An 18,836-nucleotide genomic window follows, 5' to 3' on the forward strand; every position below is an offset into this window, starting at 1 on the left:
GGAGCCACAGAATCCCAAGCAGGCTCCGGGCTCCGAGCTGTCGGCACAGAGCCTGACGTGAGGCTCGAACCCATGAACCGCGAGATCATGACCTGAGCCAAAGTCAGACGCTTAACCGACTGAGCCACCCAGGCGCCCCTCCTTATGATTTTCTTAATAACGTTTTTCCTCCAGCCTGCTTTACTTTAAGAACACAGTATACGACACATGCAAAATGTGTGGACTTTATGTTACTGGTAAGGGCTCCCGCCAACAGCGGGCTATTGGTAGTTAAGTGTGGGGGAGTCCAAAGTCATACATGGGTTTTCAACTGCACAGGGGCGAGGCGGGGTAGGTGGTAGAAAGTGGCCCTGACCCTACGTTGTTCAAGGGTCAAGTGTACAAACATTCGATCTTTGCAGTAAAGAAACCCTGCGAGTAACCAGAACAGCAAGTAACCAGAACAGCAGAAGCCACACTTACGTTTACACTCGAGCACCTACAGAGGGAGACGCCTCCAGTTGGACCTTCCTCATACGTGGGTTCAGGGCCCCGTTCCCCTGACTCTCAGGGCTGCCCGCGCCCACAGACTTCACCAACGGCACCCGCGGGCTCTGGTGAGCGGCTGGCTGCATGCACGCTGCCTCCACAGCTCGCTGCGGCGGGTGCTGGCCAGGGCGCTTCCTCTCCACCTCAGCAGCCAACTTCATCAACAACCCACCTCACCGCCTTTCCCCTTTTATCCAGGAGACACCACGGCAAAACAGAAACGTTAAATAAAAGGTTTCCACAGTATTTTGAACCACTTCACTGGTACGGATGGCGTAACTTTAAGCGTCCCGAAGCTGCTTAGACTCAGACGGCAGAACCAGATGACAACAGCTGAGTTTTCTGACATCTAACAGACCCGTTAAAGGTCACTTACCCATAAAGCAGCTCAAATGACATGGCTATTTAACAGTTAAGTTGTTAAAATAACTTAAAATGGTTAAAATACACTATAGATGCTTACAATCAAAACAAAAATAAAACTGAATAGTGGTGGGAGGTTGTGAATAATGTTACGTTAAGAAGAACAGATTAACTGATAAAATGCAAATAAAGACCTGATGATGATTTTATAGGAAACGTCCAGAACTATTCACTGAGAACTGCTAACAGGGTGACAAATCAGCGCCACCAACTTGTACCGTAAGTCACAGGTACAGCTGTGCTTTTCCTCAACACAGGTTTCCACGCGATGCTGCCCCTACAGGTGTATTCAGTACTCCCTGAACAGAAAGCAGTGCTCCTACTGACCTTAGCAGGTTTACAGAAGAGGAATTAGAGAAGCAAATAAGCCAAATCAGAAGGAATAAAAGAAGTTCTGGGAGACACACACGGTCCAGGTTGATAAGGAAGCCAGACTCAAAGTCCTTAACACAAAACCCACACTTCGTCATCTGGAGCAACCCAACGTCCTATTCTAGAAATCAGATGCAAGGGCTTCTGCGAAAGTCACCGAGGGAGAGGGATCCGGCGGGCATGCCAAGTGGCTACGATATACAGTTACCGGAAAGAAGACCCGTCACAACATGCTTCACGCACCCAGAACAGTCAGCTTAACAAAGCAGGTATACTCACTCGCGGAGTGTAACGGTCTTTTCTGCCATGACTGGGATCCTCCTGAACCTCGGGGGCCAAAGGACCGCAATAAAAGAGACCACTGGGGGGTGGGGAGAAGGAGGGATACAGACTGGGACAAAGTGCCAGGGAGACGAACCTGGGGACATAGGATTTAATACAAGCACACTACGGGGCATCTGCGTGGCTCAGTCGGTTAAGCGTCCCACCCTTGGTTTCAGCTCGGGTCATGATCTTGTGGTTTGTGAGATCTGACATCAACCCCCTTGTCAGGCTCTGTGCTGACAGCATGGAGCCTGCTTGGGATTCTCTCTCTCTCTCTCTCTCTCTCTCTCTCTCTCTCTCTCTCTCCTTCTCCTCCTCCTCCTCCTCCTCCTCCTCCTCCCCCCTCTCCACCCCCCCCACCCCTCCTCTGCTGTCTCTCAAAATAGATAAACTTTAAAAAAAAAATTTTTTTAATGTTTTTATTTATTTTCGAGACAGAGAGAGACAGAAAATGAGCAGGGGAGGGGCAGAGAGGGGAAGAGACAGAATCTGAAGCGGGCTCCAGGCTCTGAGCTGTCAGCACAGAGCCCGATGCGGGGCTCGAACTCATGGAGTGTGAGATCATGACCTGAGCTGAAGTCGGACGCTCAACCGACTGAGTGACCCAGGCGCCCCACAAAATAAATAAACTCTAAAAAAAAATGTAATGCAAGTACACTTCTTTAGGGCCTGGCTCATTTAGAAAACACCTTCTAAAGATGGTTATGGGGAGGCACTAACAGAATACTCCAAATCAAGGAAGAAGGAAATATGGCGTCTACTTCTAATCAGGAGATTAGAAACCGTTCCGCACCCGCCCCTCAAAAAACGTATGGAGGCATGTGTGCATAACACCAAGTCACGTACTTCTTTCTCCTCGAAAAAGGAGGTCACTAATATCACTGACCGTCTACGAAGTGCCTGACATGTGAGGTCCCATCAGACAGGAGGCAGGTAACGTGCCGCTGCCGCAAGCCTTGAGGTGCAGCGCCCCGAGGTCAGCGTGGGAAGGGCACAATGCCACTGCGAGGTCATCCGACTCCAACCCTGTGTCGTACTAGCACATAAAATTCACCACGGCCGATCAGTCAGCAGTCTGAACCGTGTTATGCAAACATCAAACGTTTTATTTGGGTGCTGGTGGTTGGTTAGGCACGTTGTGTATTTTTAGTGACTTGGCTGACCTAATTCTGTGAAGTCTACTTCCCCTGTAGCAGGGACACTCCGATGTCCCTGACCAGATTTTTATTCCTGGCTTTCTAAGGGCCACTCCTGGCCCCACATAAACTTCCTGTCGGCTCAAAGGTGGTATCCGAATTCACGTAGTCGGATGTTCACCCTTTACCACTGGATGCATGTGGCTGGGAGGCCACTCCCCCAGTTCAGAAGTTTGTTCGTGATTCTGCCCCATGTTCAGTCAGGGACAGACCAGCAGCTTGAGGTTCTCTCCGTCCACTCCTGGGGCCACAGCCATGGGTTTGGCATACGGACGTTCTTCTAGACTAACGGGGAGGCGTGGGATTGTGCTTCTAAGCTTGGCTTCGCAGGAGCCACACCGGAGTGAGCAGCACACCCAGAAGACTGTGCTTAGGGCCCCTGAACCGGGCAAGGCTCTGACCGCTGACGGGTGTGCGTCCTGCAGAAGCTTTTCCAGAATGCCCCACTCTGACCACTCCCGAGCAGAGCAGCCCAGCACACGCATGCAGTGACGAGTGCGATCCCATGGGACTCTTCCTGGCTCTTTCCCTGGATCCGGCGGTGAAATTTCTCACTGGGCTCTGTGTCCCTTGGTGGTGTATATCAGGGACCCTCCCTCTGAAAACTGGCCACCAAGCTCTCCATTGTTGTCAACACGACCCTTCGGCACGAACTCCCAGAAGGTCCGTTCCTAATCAGCACCACAGGGAAAGCTGCAGAGATCTCTCGCCCCAGGCACGGGAAATGCCAATGGGACAGCAGCTTGCACGTGGGTGCTGGGGTTGGAGGGGTTGTGGTATCTTCTCCAGGCACGTTACCTTCTGCCCCACAAGCTAGCCGGTGGGGGTAATAGCTGGGGCCCTGTTACTCCCGGCTCGGCAAAAGCGAGCAGAGCTCTCGCCTCGGAGTGGGAGCTGGCCGGCAGAGGGAGGGCCCATCCACGGGGCCAGGGGAAGGGAGCCATTAGTGGAGCCCCCTCGCAGGGCGGTGCCCTGGCCTTAGGCTGGCGGTGGCGGGGAGACGGAGCCAGTCCCCGGATTCCAGGCTGCGCTGGCGTGGAGTGGAAGCCGCTTCCCCATGGAGCCAGATTCCACAGAATCAATCTGTTCTGCCCGAGAAAGGTCTCTGAGAAACGGGAGAACGACTGCTCTCGAAAGACACGTAACTGAACACGGAGATTATCTCAGGCATTCTCTTCGGTGAAAAATAAAAGTCTCTAGTCCTTTCGACCAGGGGTGACTCTGCCCCCTGAGGACACCCGGGAACTTCTGGAGACGCTGCTTGTTTTCAGAACCGGGCGGGGAAGGCGGATGCCACTGGCACAGTGACCCGAGGCAGGAATGGGCTCAGCAGCCCGTATGAAGACAGATGTGGCCCCAGGCGGCGGCGGCGGCGCCCCAGCAGGCTCCCGATCCCGGGCCGGGCTCACGTCAGCCGGAAGAGCAGGCCTCGGGGCTGAGCGCCGGCTCTGCGTCTCACTCACCAACGCTCCCCGTGCGGCGACCCCGTCTCACGAAGGCTTTCTCCCGCACGGTGGGAGAAGTCACATGTTCCTTACGGCCGTCTGGTAAAACTTAGGGGCACGTCTAGGAAAGCCTGTCGGTGAGAGGCAGACGGCAGGAACCCCGGATTTAGCTAACTACGCCTCAAGTGTGGGGTACTGGTTAAGGCAGAAAGGTAAGAGTGTGTCTTCACAGAGCTCGGTCCAGGACGTCTCCCGCAGGACGTGCGCCAGCCCCACCGCCCCGCGGGCCCCCGGAGGAGATGCGCTCTGCCACCACGAGCACCTCCCTGCCCTCTCACTGCTCTCCTCCGCCAGCCGGGGCACTCCCGACGAGTCCGTTCGGTGTCTGCGGTGTGCCCCACGGAAACCCTTCACCAGCGACACTTGCAGTCCTTTCAGCTACTCTCCGCCACGGGCATCAGTGCTGCCCACGGGACCAGAGGGGGTCCCCAGAGGCGGAGTCACTCTCCCGAGGCCCGGTAAGACTGACAGCCGCGAGACGCTCTCCGAGTCACCCATCGTATCAAGTGAGGACTCCTGGAAGAGACCTCTGTCTGATCGCGTGCACTGTACATAAACAAACTGTTGCGCGTTACACGACCTACCACAAGGAGAGTATTTTGTACGAACTGATTTCAACTAAAAAGGAGTACAAGGAAATCTGCAGTGGGTCTTACTTTACAGTTAGACAGTTTTCCGAAACTTAAATGTACGTGCGATTATATACGTGCGGGTGCATGCGTGTGTCCCGCTATAAATTTAGCTGCGCAGGGACCGGACTCTAGGTTCTGTCTGACACGTGCCGTGAGACGTCCGTGCCGACAGCCCTGCCGTTCATGCTCTGTCTCTCTCTGTCCCAAAAATAAATAAATGTTAAAAAAAAAAATTTTTTTTTAAATAATAATAACTTTAGCTGCGCAGGGACCGGACTCTAGGTTCTGTCTGACACGTGCCGTGAGACGTCCGTGCCGACAGCCCTGCTCTAGGTGTGACTTCTAACACATAAAATAGTAAGAAGGGAAACTCACTAGTGTCTTAAAGTTCAAATATTCTGTGGTTCTAAAATAGCGAGACCAACACCCAGATCTCTATGAACTTATTAAACACCGGAAGAAATAGAGCTGCCTTTCTTTAAAGAAAAAGGGATATGCTTCATATTAAATGATTATATCCTGCTTTAAAAATTTAGAGACAATAGACATCTTACTAACCTTCGAGTACAGTTAACATTACTAACCTTGCAGTAACGGAGATGATTTAAAGAGAGACCGAACTGTAGCAAAATCAGAAGTACGGCCAACTTGACGTGTCTTACACGAACTCTATCTAATCATGTTTAACAGCAAGCAGTAGCTACGATAGATGCCAGTGAACGCTCGGCAAAACTGAATTATTAAATTGGCCTGCTCATATCCTGTTACAGACTTCTTATGAATACTTGATTTTATTTTGTATTAATTGACAAGAGCTGACAGGAAAGGACAGGTTTAATGACAATCAAATGAAGATCAACTGGGCCATGTGTCACACAGGAGAGCTGCATCAAGTAGTGATAAAGTAACTGCTGGGACGCCAGGAGACAGAGCACAGGAGTCTGTCATAGACCGTGATAAGTTATCCTGTAATATTAGTAGATGGCCTGCAACAGCTTGCGAATCCAATAGCTCTCAGAGACGGGTACAGTATATGCCCAACAAAAGAAAAATAGATATTGACTTTGCATATGTAATACCAGATCGTTTGCCATTAAACTTAATTTCTAAATCATTTATGGGACTTAATGACTCTGCATGAAATTTTTAAGCCAGTGGGAAGATGAATAGCACCAAGAGAGAATGCGGACGAGCACAGTGTCATTTACCGACCCCTGGCCCACTAACAGGTGACAGCTGAGCTATTGAAATATGTCCCAAACACTTAAACTATAATGTCATCACTTAGGAGACAAGTGAAAAAGATATTGGCATTTATAAGAGATTGATGAAAATTAGTTCCAAAGCATTAATTTCTCTTAATACCACTAAAAGAATTGTGTGCATTCAGGAGATATTTGATCTGAATTAAGAAACTGATGAAGCAATTGATTAATTGGGATTTAAGCCATCAGTCCCCAGATCCATCAACAGCTTCATCTGCATTCTAAACAATCAAGCCGGCAGCCCAGGGACCGTCCAGTGTTAGTCCCTGGTCAGTATCCGGCAGCCCAGGGACCGTCCAGTGTTAGTCCCTGGTCACTACACCATAGACAGGCCCCCTGAGCTGTGCTGACAAGCACAAGCTTTACCTGATCAAGCCCGGACACACCATGGAGACCGAAGACTTGTACACGGGCTAGGGCTGGAAGGTTTTTATTATAACAGACAACCTACTATCAGGTTTTTCTGAACTGACACTGCAAAGTAATAAAATAGTATCAATGGCGTCAGTAGATACACAAAAAATTCTGAATAGGTGTACCTTCAAAAATGAGATGATTACAAAAACTTAAAGTAATTACTTAAAGTCATAGAAACAGAGCTTCCAAAGAAATTCTAAGAATTCCTGAGAATTCTTGATTTAAAGCAATATTACGACACACATTTTATCTAGCTGGGAAGCTCCTGGGTCCATTTTACAAAAAGAAGAAAAATAGCAAGAAATAACAATCTGACATTTTAATATCTGCATTATCTATAGTTAGCGATGGTTTTAACAATTTATGTGATAGGAAAAATAATAAAACTAATGAATATAACAGAACCGTATGCTTAAACAGACTACAGTAAGGTCCTAACTCAGATCCATTAATAACCTTCCAGGAATATGTTAAACAATAAGGAATTTAGCATAATGCATATTAATTGTGTCCATTTTTCTGGGGAACAAGTTGATTAATTCCTAAGATTCTCAAAGACATCCAGGACCTCCACAATATGAAGTACCATTACACTATAGTGGGCAATTGTCCCTACAACACGAAATGCAACAGAAAAGTAGAGGCAAAGAAAATGTTTTTAAAACATCATCAATCCTGGGGCGCCCGGGTGGTTCAGTCGGCGTCCGACTTCAACTCAGGTCATGCTCTCATGGTTCATGGGTTCGCGCCCCACGTCAAGCTCTATGCTGACGGCTCGGAGCCAGGAACCTGCTTCGGATTCTGGGTCTCCCTCTCTTTCTAGCCCTCCCCTGCTCACGCTCTCTCTCTTTCAAAAACGAATAAACGTTAAAAAAAAAAAAATTTTTAAACATCATCAATCTAGATATAACGTTCTTCATCCAAAGCTAATAAAGAGTATCTCATTTTGCCTAATGCTCTATTATTCTACCTATGTTCTGCTGCCTAAACAATGATACAGTGAAAACATCATTCAGAGGCTGAAGCACTTCTAAAAATGCTGTTAGTCACGTGATCATCAACAAGGCACTGATGTTCAGCCCTCAGATTCCTCTTCTGAAAAATGAACGTTTCTCATTATCTTCCAGCTTCAAAGTGCTGGCTTTTCTTCTTTTATCTCCCAACACAAACTGTATAATCTATTTCTCTTGAGTTATTTATCTAAACACCATTTCCATATTTAGGACAGTATTCTTTTGTTTTGTTTTGTTTATTTAGAGACAGAGAGACTGCAAGAGCGCGTGTGCTAACAGGGGAGGAGCAGAGAGAGAGGGAGACACAGAACCCCAAGCAGGCTCCACACTGTCAGCACAGAGCCCAGAGGCAGGGCTTGATCCCACGACCATGAGATCACGACCTGAACCAAAACCAAGAGTCGGACCCCGACCCAACTGAGCCACCCAGGAGCCCCTAGGTTAACATTCTTACTCTCATATATTATTTCCACCACAAACATTCAAAGGGTGATTAGTATAAAAGCATCTCTCAGGGTCGCCTGGGTGGCTCAGTCAGTTAAGCGTCCAACTTCGGCTCAGGTCACGATCTTGCAGTTTGTGGGTTCGAACCCCGGGTCAGGCTCTGTGCTGACAGCTCAAACATCTCTCAGACTTGAATAAACGTTAAAAGAAAAAATTGAAGAAAAAAAAAGCATCTCTCAGCCACAAATATTTCTGCTATTCATTATATTAAATACATTTAGAAACAAAGACAAACCATAAGTAAGTAGATGATGTAAACAGGGATGGCAGTGTAAGAATGTCCGAAAATCCATTTCTCCACAACTACAATGAGAACATCAGTAAAAACTGTCAAAGGCAACCCTTTCAGAACTCTGGGGAGTGATCAAAGGCTTGCGACAGTCCCAGGTGCATCTGTTTCAGAAACACGGCTAAATCGAGCCGAGAGTAAGCTGGGGAGCGTCGTGATTTCTCCCATTTCCAAACCCTCCCCCCTCCACCCCACGGCTCCACAGTAGCTGAGAAAACGGGCAGCCCCTGACGGGGGCCAATCACAGCCGGGGCCCTTCGAACCCACGCCCTGCGAACTGTCATCCCCTGACAAGCAGGGCTCGCCTGGATGTGACCCGACCCGGAGCCCATTCACCGACGACGGCACTTTCCCTGGGCTGTGGGTCAAAACCCGTCAGCGGCAGGTGTCTGACGTCACGGCTCCCTCAGGTGGTGACAAAACTGGTAAACACTAAGCTAACCAGAAAATTGAAAGAAAACTGGGAAAATAAGATGACCTGAAGGAGGCTCTGAAAATTCCCATCACATTCCTGGGAGTCTAGAAGCCAGCGGCCCGTGCAGAGCTGCACACGCGCCCAGGAAACCCTGAAAGGCCGTAACCTCACGCCCGGGTGACCTCGGGGCCCGCCTGCCCCGGCTGCAGGAGTTAAGGGGACACAGGCTACCGTAAAAGGTAAACCTTGCAGCTGGGGAACTCAAACAGTTCGCTCTCTCCGAGTCACTTGGTCAGGGGAGGGCAGGGGGCTCAATCCCGCAGGCGTCCGTGAACCCCGGCTGGCGGCTTCAACACGCAGCTCCCGAGACGACCCCGGCCACGGCCACGGAGCCGGCACTGGGAAGACAAGGGTCCAAGGCTACAAAGGAGGTTGAGACCAGGCCTGGAAGCAGCACACGTGGCTGCCAGCCGTCCTCCTTCGGCCAGACATCAGGGCACAGCCCCATCGGACTGGGCAGGAAAGGGGCCTGGCTGTTTATTTCTGCGAAGACAGGGAAACGGACCGAAGAGCCGCTCCCCAGTCCGCTGGCGGGAAGAACCAGACCGCAGGAAGGCACACACAATAAGGTAAACGTATCAAGTGTACGTGCCCAGGAGAAGCAGCCGCACTTGGGCGTCAACGGCAGCCTCGCGTTACAACGTAAATAACCATAACTACGGTGGGTGAGAAAACATTTTCTTTCTCAGGACTTAAAACGTCCCTTTAAAAAAATGCTGTTTACGTATGAAGAAAACCCTAAGCTAACAACTCTAGCACCTGGCTGGCTCAGCGTGCGACTCTTGATCTCAGGGTCGTTGGGTTCAAGCCCCACGCTGGCTGCAGAAATTACTTAAGTAAATAAACTTAAAAGAAAGTTGTTGGGGCACCTGGCTGGCTCAGTGGGTGGAGCATGCCAACTCCATCTCGGGAATGTAAGTTCGAGCCCCCCGTTTGATATAGAGATTACTTAGAAAGAAAAGGAAAAAAAAAGAAAAAACTAAATTAACAACTCTAAAATTTAACTTTGTCCTTTCTAGGTTTCACACTACAAATAACACATATGCTGATCTTCCTCTAAAAATACTGTTCATTTACTCAACAAAGTCAGAAGTGTGAGACAGAAGGAACTTGGGTATTACTTGAGAGGCCTCCCATCGTTTTAGATGCGAAGAAACTGTGTGTGACCACGTGGCTGGCGCACGTGATTCAGAACTGGCTGGAGCAGACCAGGCTTCAGGTCTCCTGATTCCCAGCATATAGGTTTCCCCCTCGACCGCACGAGGCTGCCATCTCCTTAGCCCTTTTCCACCTGCTTCTGGCCGGTGAAAGCTCAGTCACAGAAATAACCATTTACCCTGTGAAGTGCACTTCAACTAAGCTTCAGACCTAAGCAACGGTCTGCTTCCTCTCAGGTTCCCCCCACACATCTTCTAACCATATTATCTATATAATCACAGTACTACTGGCAAGGTATGTCCATCCACACGACTGCTTAGAAGGGAACAACACAGTCTTGCTCCCTTTGGATCCTACACAACAAGTACTGCCTGGCACACAGGAAGTGGTCACTACGTGTTTGCTGAATTAACAACACTGCAAATACAGAACGGCAATCAAATTTCAAGCAATATTATCATTTACTTACATATCAATACAAGTGTGAATGAAAACACTCATTTGATAGAAAGGTTGTGATAGGATTATCTTTTGTTAATAAACATAAATAGTAAAGATGATCATTTGAAATATCAGCAGTTAAATGTGATTTAGAATTAATGAATTTAATGTATTACCATTCAAAGAAAACTTTTCTGTAAGAATAAATTTTTATCTTTCAAAATGAAAATCAAACTCCTAAAATACTAAATGATCAGCAATTTAAATACACATAGAAATACCTGCTTTTTCTGATGTCCTAAGAAATACCATGTCCGATGGAATTCTTTGATTCTGCAGAGAGTAATATAAAATACTAATTATACATATGCAAGTTTATAAAGTAACACCATTCCATTACAAAGTAGAAATAGCTAGCAGAAACTATCTAAAAAATGTTATAATAAAATTTATACTGAAGCAATTAACATTAATGATTTGTAAACAATTCGTATAATTGATATTCAAATTCATTTTTTAGTTAGACTTTTTACCACTTTTCCCTGTTAACAAACCATGAAGATAGCATTTGTGAAGACTTGAAACCTACTCCATTTCTGAAAAGTGTTACATATTGCCTTTTCTTTGGCCTCTTTCTTATCTGAACTTGTGCATACAAGACAGAAGTTTCTGCCCTAGAAAAAGTTATGTCCTCCCTATTAGACTAAAAAACCCTGGGAAGGGAGGGTAGGGTTCCAAGGCCTAACACAAAACAGAAAATACCATAAATAAACTATTTGCTACATACTATAAATGAATAAATGTACTACTGAGCAAACAAACGAAACCCCCACAAATTTGAGAGAGATTCTTTTATAAACCAGGAAAGGACAAAATCTCAAAAGTACTGTATAGCATATAAAAACTTTTACACGAATTCGCTATTAATACATTTATTTAATCATTGCTAATCATTCTATCAATTGGGAAAGCTGTATCAAACTAAGAAAAATATATAGTAAAGAACATTTCACGTAACATCCTAAAGTACTTATATTTTTTGACACCTAAGTAAAGATCTACCCACACATGATACAGTAGAGGAAGCAAGCAATGCAAGCAAAGCGAGCAAGCAATACAAACAAACAGAAGTTGTTAGGCTGAGAACACCGCGCTGTGGGATAAAGCTGTCAAGTACTGAGATCTAAAGAAGTCTTAGGTCAAAAAGGAAATCACGATGGAAGTCAGAAGATATTTTTAGCTGAACGATAAAAACGCAACACAGCAGAGCGTATGGAACCGTGCTCCCAATGCCAAAGGGAAACGTTAAGAGGAAAATGTATACAGTTAAATGCACACAATGGAGAAGGGAAGCTAAAAACAGAATCTAAATATCCACTTGAAAGCAGGGTGACAAAAGCCAATGAGCCCCAAACGAGGTACAAGGATGTAAGCAAATACAAAGCAAAAATTAATGACACAGAAAACAAGTGTATATATATATATATATATATATATACGTATGTATATATACGTATATATATATATATATATATATGTATGTAATGATCAGCAAGAAAGTTTTTTTAAATATGTCCATTTCAGTAAAAAGAAAAGCGAACGTTAGACTATAACTAATAAAAGATGCAGAGCAAGTCAAGTTCTGTAAACGAAAAAACTATCAAACATTACTGAGAGAAGCTAAACAAAACCTAAGCAACACAGAACACATCCTGTACCAAAATCAGAACACAAAGACGTCTGGTGCCCATCAACCGATCTAACACAAACCCAATGAAAATCTTAACACGTTTTTTGGGAGGAACTGACAGGTATTCCCAGTATTTACCGGGAAATGCAAAGGCCGAGAATGAACAAGACAAATGTGAGAAACAAGGAGGCTGAGTCTCCAGTATGATAAAACTAAAGTATCAAACTAGAGCAATTACGACAAAACGGTTTTCCACGTCGACGAGACAGTTCTAGTGAAGAACACGCAGAGACAACAGAAGGCTGGCCCACACGTTCATGAACGCCAGGTTAACGAGAAAGGTGCCACTGCAGACCAATAAGGAAAAGTGGTGAGAAACAGATATCTACAGAAGATGACGGGAAAGAATACCAAATTTCTGTAACAGTCAAAACATAAAAATCTATCCCGAGTGAATTTGAATCTATCCCGGATGAATTTCTAAATGTCAAAGTCAAAGCAATAAAGCTCCTAAAATACAGAGTATTTTGACAATTTTTTGGTAGGGTCCCTACCAAACCTAACAAGACTCCTCCTCCACAATCAAAAATTTTAAAAACCAACCAACCAAACAAAAACCCAATTAACTATAAATGAGAAGATTAATAAAATAGACTTCATCAAAATTAAGAATATCCGTTTAACAAAGCACACCAGGGAGGAAAATATTATTTGCAACATTATCACTAATAAGAGACCCCCCAACCGGAATGCCTAAAGGCCTAAAACCTGACAAGAAAAGAAGAGATAACTTAGAAGAAAAATAGCAAATGATTTCAACAGGCTCTTCCCAAACAAGAAAGGTATCCAAAGGCATATGAAAAGGTGTGCAATTTTGTTACTCTTCAAGGAAATGCATGTTAAAACCGCCACTACCACACACATACTGGAAATGCAAAATGCACAGGGCTGACAATGCCAAGTGTTGACAAACACGTGAAGCATCCGGAACTCTTACGCACTGCACTGCCCACTAGAGGAGAACGTGGTACACTGCCTTGCAAGGTCATTTGCAGTACCCACTAAAGTGGAGTATATGTATCCCCCATGCCCTGCAATCCCACTCCTTAGGCATATATACAGTAGCACTGTGTGCACAATTATCACTTCTAACAGGCAAAACTAAAAGCTGCCCAGATATGTACCAACAGTAGGACGGACAAAGGGCACACTGCGTAACAACGAGACGAGTGAACCATGGACACACAACAAAATGGAAGAATCTCACAGACAGTACCGGACCAAAAAAGCACCCACCCAGATACATCCCCCATCCCACTCCACCAGGTGCCCCTGCTAAGTTTATTCTTAACAGTAATTTTATTTGTAAGTATTTTATTCTTTCTAATGCTATTGTAATGGAATTTTTCCCCTTAATTTCACTTCAGGCCATTACTCTTTAGTCCCTTACCCTGTTTTATTTTCTGTGAAGCACTCATAAATAAACTAGAGTGTTAAACAATCATGGATACTTTTTATTTTTCCCGCCCTTCAAGACTATGAGCAACACGGGAGCAGAGACCCGTGTTTTCTTAACATCATAGACCCTGGTACGATGTACAACTGTTCCTCTGACCATCACCCATTCAGGGTATCTGGTTTGTGATTTTTGGCAATTATGAATAATACAGGCATAAACATTCACGGATGGCCTTTTGTGCCAATTCAAATTAACACTTCTCTGTGATAAGAGGTCCAAGAGTTCAATTGCTGGGCCACACCACAGTTGCATATTAAATTTTTTAAGAGACTGTCTTATCGATTTTCTAGGATAAGTGTAACATTTGATGTTCCCACTAGAAATGTATGAGTGGCCTTTCTTCACATCGCTGCTAGCCCCTGGTGTTGTTACCAGTTTTCACTGTAGCCGCTGTGCTGTGTGTGCACGGAGACGTCACGGTGCTGTCACTTGCATTCACAGCTTACTGATGACGCTGGGGACCCTCTCCTGCTCACTCTCCAGCTATAATCTTCTTGGAGACACATCTCCTCCGTCTTCAGTTCGTTTTCTCACTTGATTCTTCGTACTGTTGGGTTTTCACATACTCTAGATACACAAATCTATCAGCGATGTGGTTTACAGACGTCTCCTTCTGGGCCTTTTAGCCTGTTTTCATCATAGTCACGTGTTCTTTCACAAGCGCAAACGCTTTATCTTAATGAGATGCAACTTATCGTTATTTTTCTTCTCCGCATGCTTTTGGCATCAAGTCTAAACACCAGTTTCCTACCCTAGATTTGGAGTATTTTCTCCGATGTTTTTCTTCTGAAGCTTCACACGTACACATTTTTCACTTAAATTCATGATCCATTTTGATTTAATACCTATATAATGTGTAACATTTAGATTGGGTTCGTTTTTTTAAACCCTGGATGTCCACTAGTTCCAGGCTCATTTGTTGAAAGGCCAACCTTTCTCCATTTTAATTGCTTTTGCACTTTGTCAAAACTCACTTGAGCATTTTGGGTGTATCTGTTTCTGGGTTCTCCAGAATGTTCCACCGATCTCTATTTCTCCCCTTCTTACACGCTGGGCTCGGTCACGCGCCTCAACACCAAGAAGTCACCCTTCTCACGTTATTCTCCTCACCAGCACTGCTTTGCTATCTCAGCCTTCACAAATGGCTTTTACAATAAGCTTATTTTGTATGTAAAAAATGAACACAAAAAAACAAAATCTTGCTGAGATTTTAATGGGAATTATATTAAACCTATATTCAATTTGAGGAAAACTGGAATATTCCAATCCAAATCCACAGTATCTTTGATTACTTTCATGAATACATTGTCATTTTCAGTCATACCTAAGATTTAGTTTTCATAGTAGTGATTTATTAGAAAGCGACTTTATTTTTAATTTGTTTCCACATGTTGGAAATGGGATTGGTATTTGAGTGGTGATCTTATAATTAGCCACTTTGCTAAATCTACTCATTATCATTAGTTCCAGGAGGTTTTCATAGGTCTGTTGGGATTGTCCACACACACAATCATGTCATCTGCAAATAGGGACATTTTTATTTCGTCCTCTCCAACCTGAATTCCTTTCATTTGCTTTACCTGCCTTATTCTATGTGGCTAGAAATGTTAGTCGAGTTAAGACCGGTAGGAGCAGGGGCCCCTGGGTGGCTCAGTCAGTTAAGTGTCTGACTTTGGCTCAGGTCATGCTCTTGCAGTTTGCGAGTTCAAGCCCCGCATTGGGTTCTATGCTGACAGCTCGGAGCCTGGAGCCTGCTCCGGATTCTGTGTCTCCCTCTCTCTCTGCCCCTCCCCGACTCACACTGTCTGTCTGTCTCTGTCTGTCTCTCTCTCTCTCAAGAAATTAAAAAAAAAAAAAAAAAAAAAAAAAAAAAAACAGTGGTAAGAGCAAACATCCTGGACTTACTCCCAATCTGAAAGGAGAGGCATTCAGACTTTCACCATTAAGTGTGATCTTGGCTATACATATTCATAGGTGCTTTTTAATTAACTGTTTAATCCAGGCTGTGGAGAGTTTTTATTATGAATGTGTGTTGGATTTACCCAAATGTTTTTCCTACATCAACTGATATAATTTTTTTTTTATTATTTTTTAGTTTGTTAACAGGGTAGAGTACATCTGGTGCTTTTAGAACGCTGAACCAGCCTTAGATACCCGGAATAACGTCCACTCTGTCCTGATGTGCCGTTTTTCTATATACTGCTGATATCCATCGGCAATTGTTTTCCTAAGGATGTCTGTGTGTATATGCACATTATTTGTAGTTTTCTTTTGCTGTACTGTCTTGTGTTGGTATGAGGGTAACACTGGACTCCTAAAATGAGCTGCGTAATGCTCCATCCATCCTCCACTATTTTCTGGAAACTACCGTGCAAAAATGATGCGAAGTCTTCTTTAAAGGTTTCAAGGAGTTCTTCAGTGGAAACATCTGGACTTAGATACTTCCTTCTCAGAGATTTTATTTGTTTTTTAACAACTGCGGTTTATCACAGGTATGACATGCATTTTTTATTCATCGGTGCCAGCCTCAAAGCAATTTCCTCTCATCCCCATCGCAGTCACTGAAACGCCGATGGTAATGCCATTTTTATTTGTTTTAATTTTATTTATGTCATCTTTACACCCCCAAGATCAAGAGTCACACACACTTTCACCTGGACCAGCCAGGCGCCCCTTTCTCAGAGATTTGAAATGACTAACTCCACTTCCTTACTGTTTGTAGAACCATCATATTACCTGTTCCATTGTGACTGTTTTGATGGTTTGTGCTTTTGGAGGAAGTGGTCCCTTTCGTCAAAGCTGGTGTGCTAGGGAGTGTACAGCTCTCGGTGGGAATCCATGATTATCCTTTCGATGGCCTGGGATCAGCAGTAATGTCCCCTGTGTCACTACGGAGACTGGTGACTTGTGTCACTGCTCTTCATTTTTATCACTCCTGGGAGAGGTCTATCGGTTTTATGAATTTGTCTAGAAGAACCAGCTTTTGCTTTCACTGATTTACTATCTTGTTTCACTGACCTGCTCTTATATTTACTTCCTTCCGCATACATTGCTTTAATTTTGCTCTTCTAGTCTCCTGAGCCAGGGACTTAGACCATTAACTTGAGACTTTGACGTCCTTCTAACGTAGGTGTTGACTACTACAAAATTCCCACTCGGCACCGCCGCACGTGCGTACCATGTATTTTGAATGTTGAAATTCCGCTTTCACACAGTTGCATTTTGTTTCCTAGATTCCATACTTAAAGTACACTGTTTACTTTTCACCTATTTTAGAGTTCTCCTGTTGTCTTTCTGTTGTTAATTTCTAATTTGACTCTACCATGATGAAACAACACACTGTATGATTTCAAATTCTTTTCATTTTCTCGAGGTTTCTTTTATGGATCTGCTTTAACTGGTGCATGTTGAAACTTGGTGCAACTTGAAATAAATGTGTGTCTTCCTACTGTCGGGTAGAGCGGCCTGCATTTGTCAGTTAGATCTGGCTGGCGGACTCAGTGGGGATCTTCTCTGTCAGTGCCGATGCTTGGCCCACCACTTCTGTCTGATGCTTAGAGAGTGGGGCTGAAGTTCTCACTCAGAACTGTGGATCTGTTTCCCTTGTTCAGGTCCAACAATTTTTGATTTGTGTATTCTGTGGTTCTGTTGTCTGGTGACAACTTCAGGACCGTCTCGTCTTCCTGATGGATAACTCTGTTAATATTATGTGAGGTCTCTCCATCTCTAATAATTTTCTTTGCTCTGAGCTATCCTTCACTGGATATTAACTCAGCCCCTCCTACTTCTGATTAATTTTATGCGATGTGTACCTTTTCCATTCTTTTACCTCCTTTTATCCTACCCGTGTCACTGGATTTGAATTCCTTGTGAGAGGCGCATGGCTGGGCCTCCTTTCTTCATCCACTCTGCCTGTCTCTGGATTGGTATATTTAGACAGTTCACAATGAACATAAATTACTGACACATTACAGAAGTCTGCATTTTATGATCTGTTTTCTGTTGTCAGGTTTCCCCTGGTATTCACTCCTCCGTTTCTAATTTCTTGCCTTCTGGTGTGTTACCTGAAACCTGTTCAGGAGCCCATCTTAGTTTATTTACAGCATCTCAGACGGTCTCTCTCCGCATAGTTTTTGTCTTGTCTGTCCTGGGTATTAAAATATACATTGTAACACTTGGTAAAATTGTTGAAAATATTTATTAAATTGCATTACCTTAAAAAAATAGGATAAAGAAACTGTCTTTCAATTCAGCTGTTAAAAAAAAGAAGATCTTCTTTTCTTGCTCATTTTGGTTGAGTAGAAGAAGGACTCAACAACAGTGTCAACTTCAATCCTGCTTGCGTCCTCTGGATCCTTCTCAAACACTTGGACTTCAGAGTCGGGTGTTAGGACCTGGACAATAATGACCTGGACAACATTCAACTTTTAAAAGTCTCTTGTTACAAACAGTTACCTGCCTGACACATTCCTCAAGTATTAATATTTAAATTGACACGTCTGTCTAAAATTTTAGATACTTCTTAGGAGGGCTGGTTCCTTGTTTGTTCAGCCAGGAGACATCCTTCGGATTTTCTTCCTCTGCCCTGCGTGCATAACCCGACCCTGACTCTGAATGGATCTAGCCTGCCACTTTCCAAGTGCGCCATCAAAGAGATGCTGCTCCTGGGAGGGGCTGAGGCTGGAGAACTGGGAGTTTACACCCAGATTCATCTGGCGTCGAAGCCCACATCTCCCCTTGCCCACTGTGCCCAGCTGCTGCTCTCCCGTGAGTTGCACGACTCCCAGCATCTGCAGCACTGGGCCAAACGCGGTCAGCGTACCTCAAATATCTACACAATGACTATCCATAGACTAACTGTAATTCCACATCAGGGTACAGAATTAGAAGAGCTACCCTCCAACATAACATCCACCAAGGAAGCATCCAAGGATTGATTTCTAAGTAGCAATACGGTCAAATAACAGAGAAGTAACTTTCTGGTTAGTGACAAGTATTTCCAGAATCCTTAAATAAAAAGTAAAAAGACAAAACCATTTGTTACCATATCACTGCCATCTCCTTATGACGGTTAGTCAGTCAGTA

At 44.7% G+C, this 18,836-nt stretch overlaps 1 protein-coding gene across 6 annotated transcripts in view; it reads right to left on the reverse strand.

Moving 5' to 3' along the window:
- Positions 1–18,836, reverse strand: part of ATP9B (ATPase phospholipid transporting 9B (putative)) — a 250,819-nt gene that overhangs the window by 165,353 nt on the left and 66,630 nt on the right. For all 6 annotated transcript variants that reach the window (XM_049620339.1, XM_049620338.1, XM_049620340.1 and 3 more), the window contains one exon: positions 10,824–10,875. In XM_049620339.1, coding sequence (XP_049476296.1) covers positions 10,824–10,875 — 52 coding nt within the window. The remainder of the gene's footprint in view (positions 1–10,823; positions 10,876–18,836) is intronic.

This window comes from Panthera uncia (assembly GCF_023721935.1).
Source record: "Panthera uncia isolate 11264 chromosome D3 unlocalized genomic scaffold, Puncia_PCG_1.0 HiC_scaffold_8, whole genome shotgun sequence".
NCBI lineage: Eukaryota > Metazoa > Chordata > Mammalia > Carnivora > Felidae > Panthera > Panthera uncia.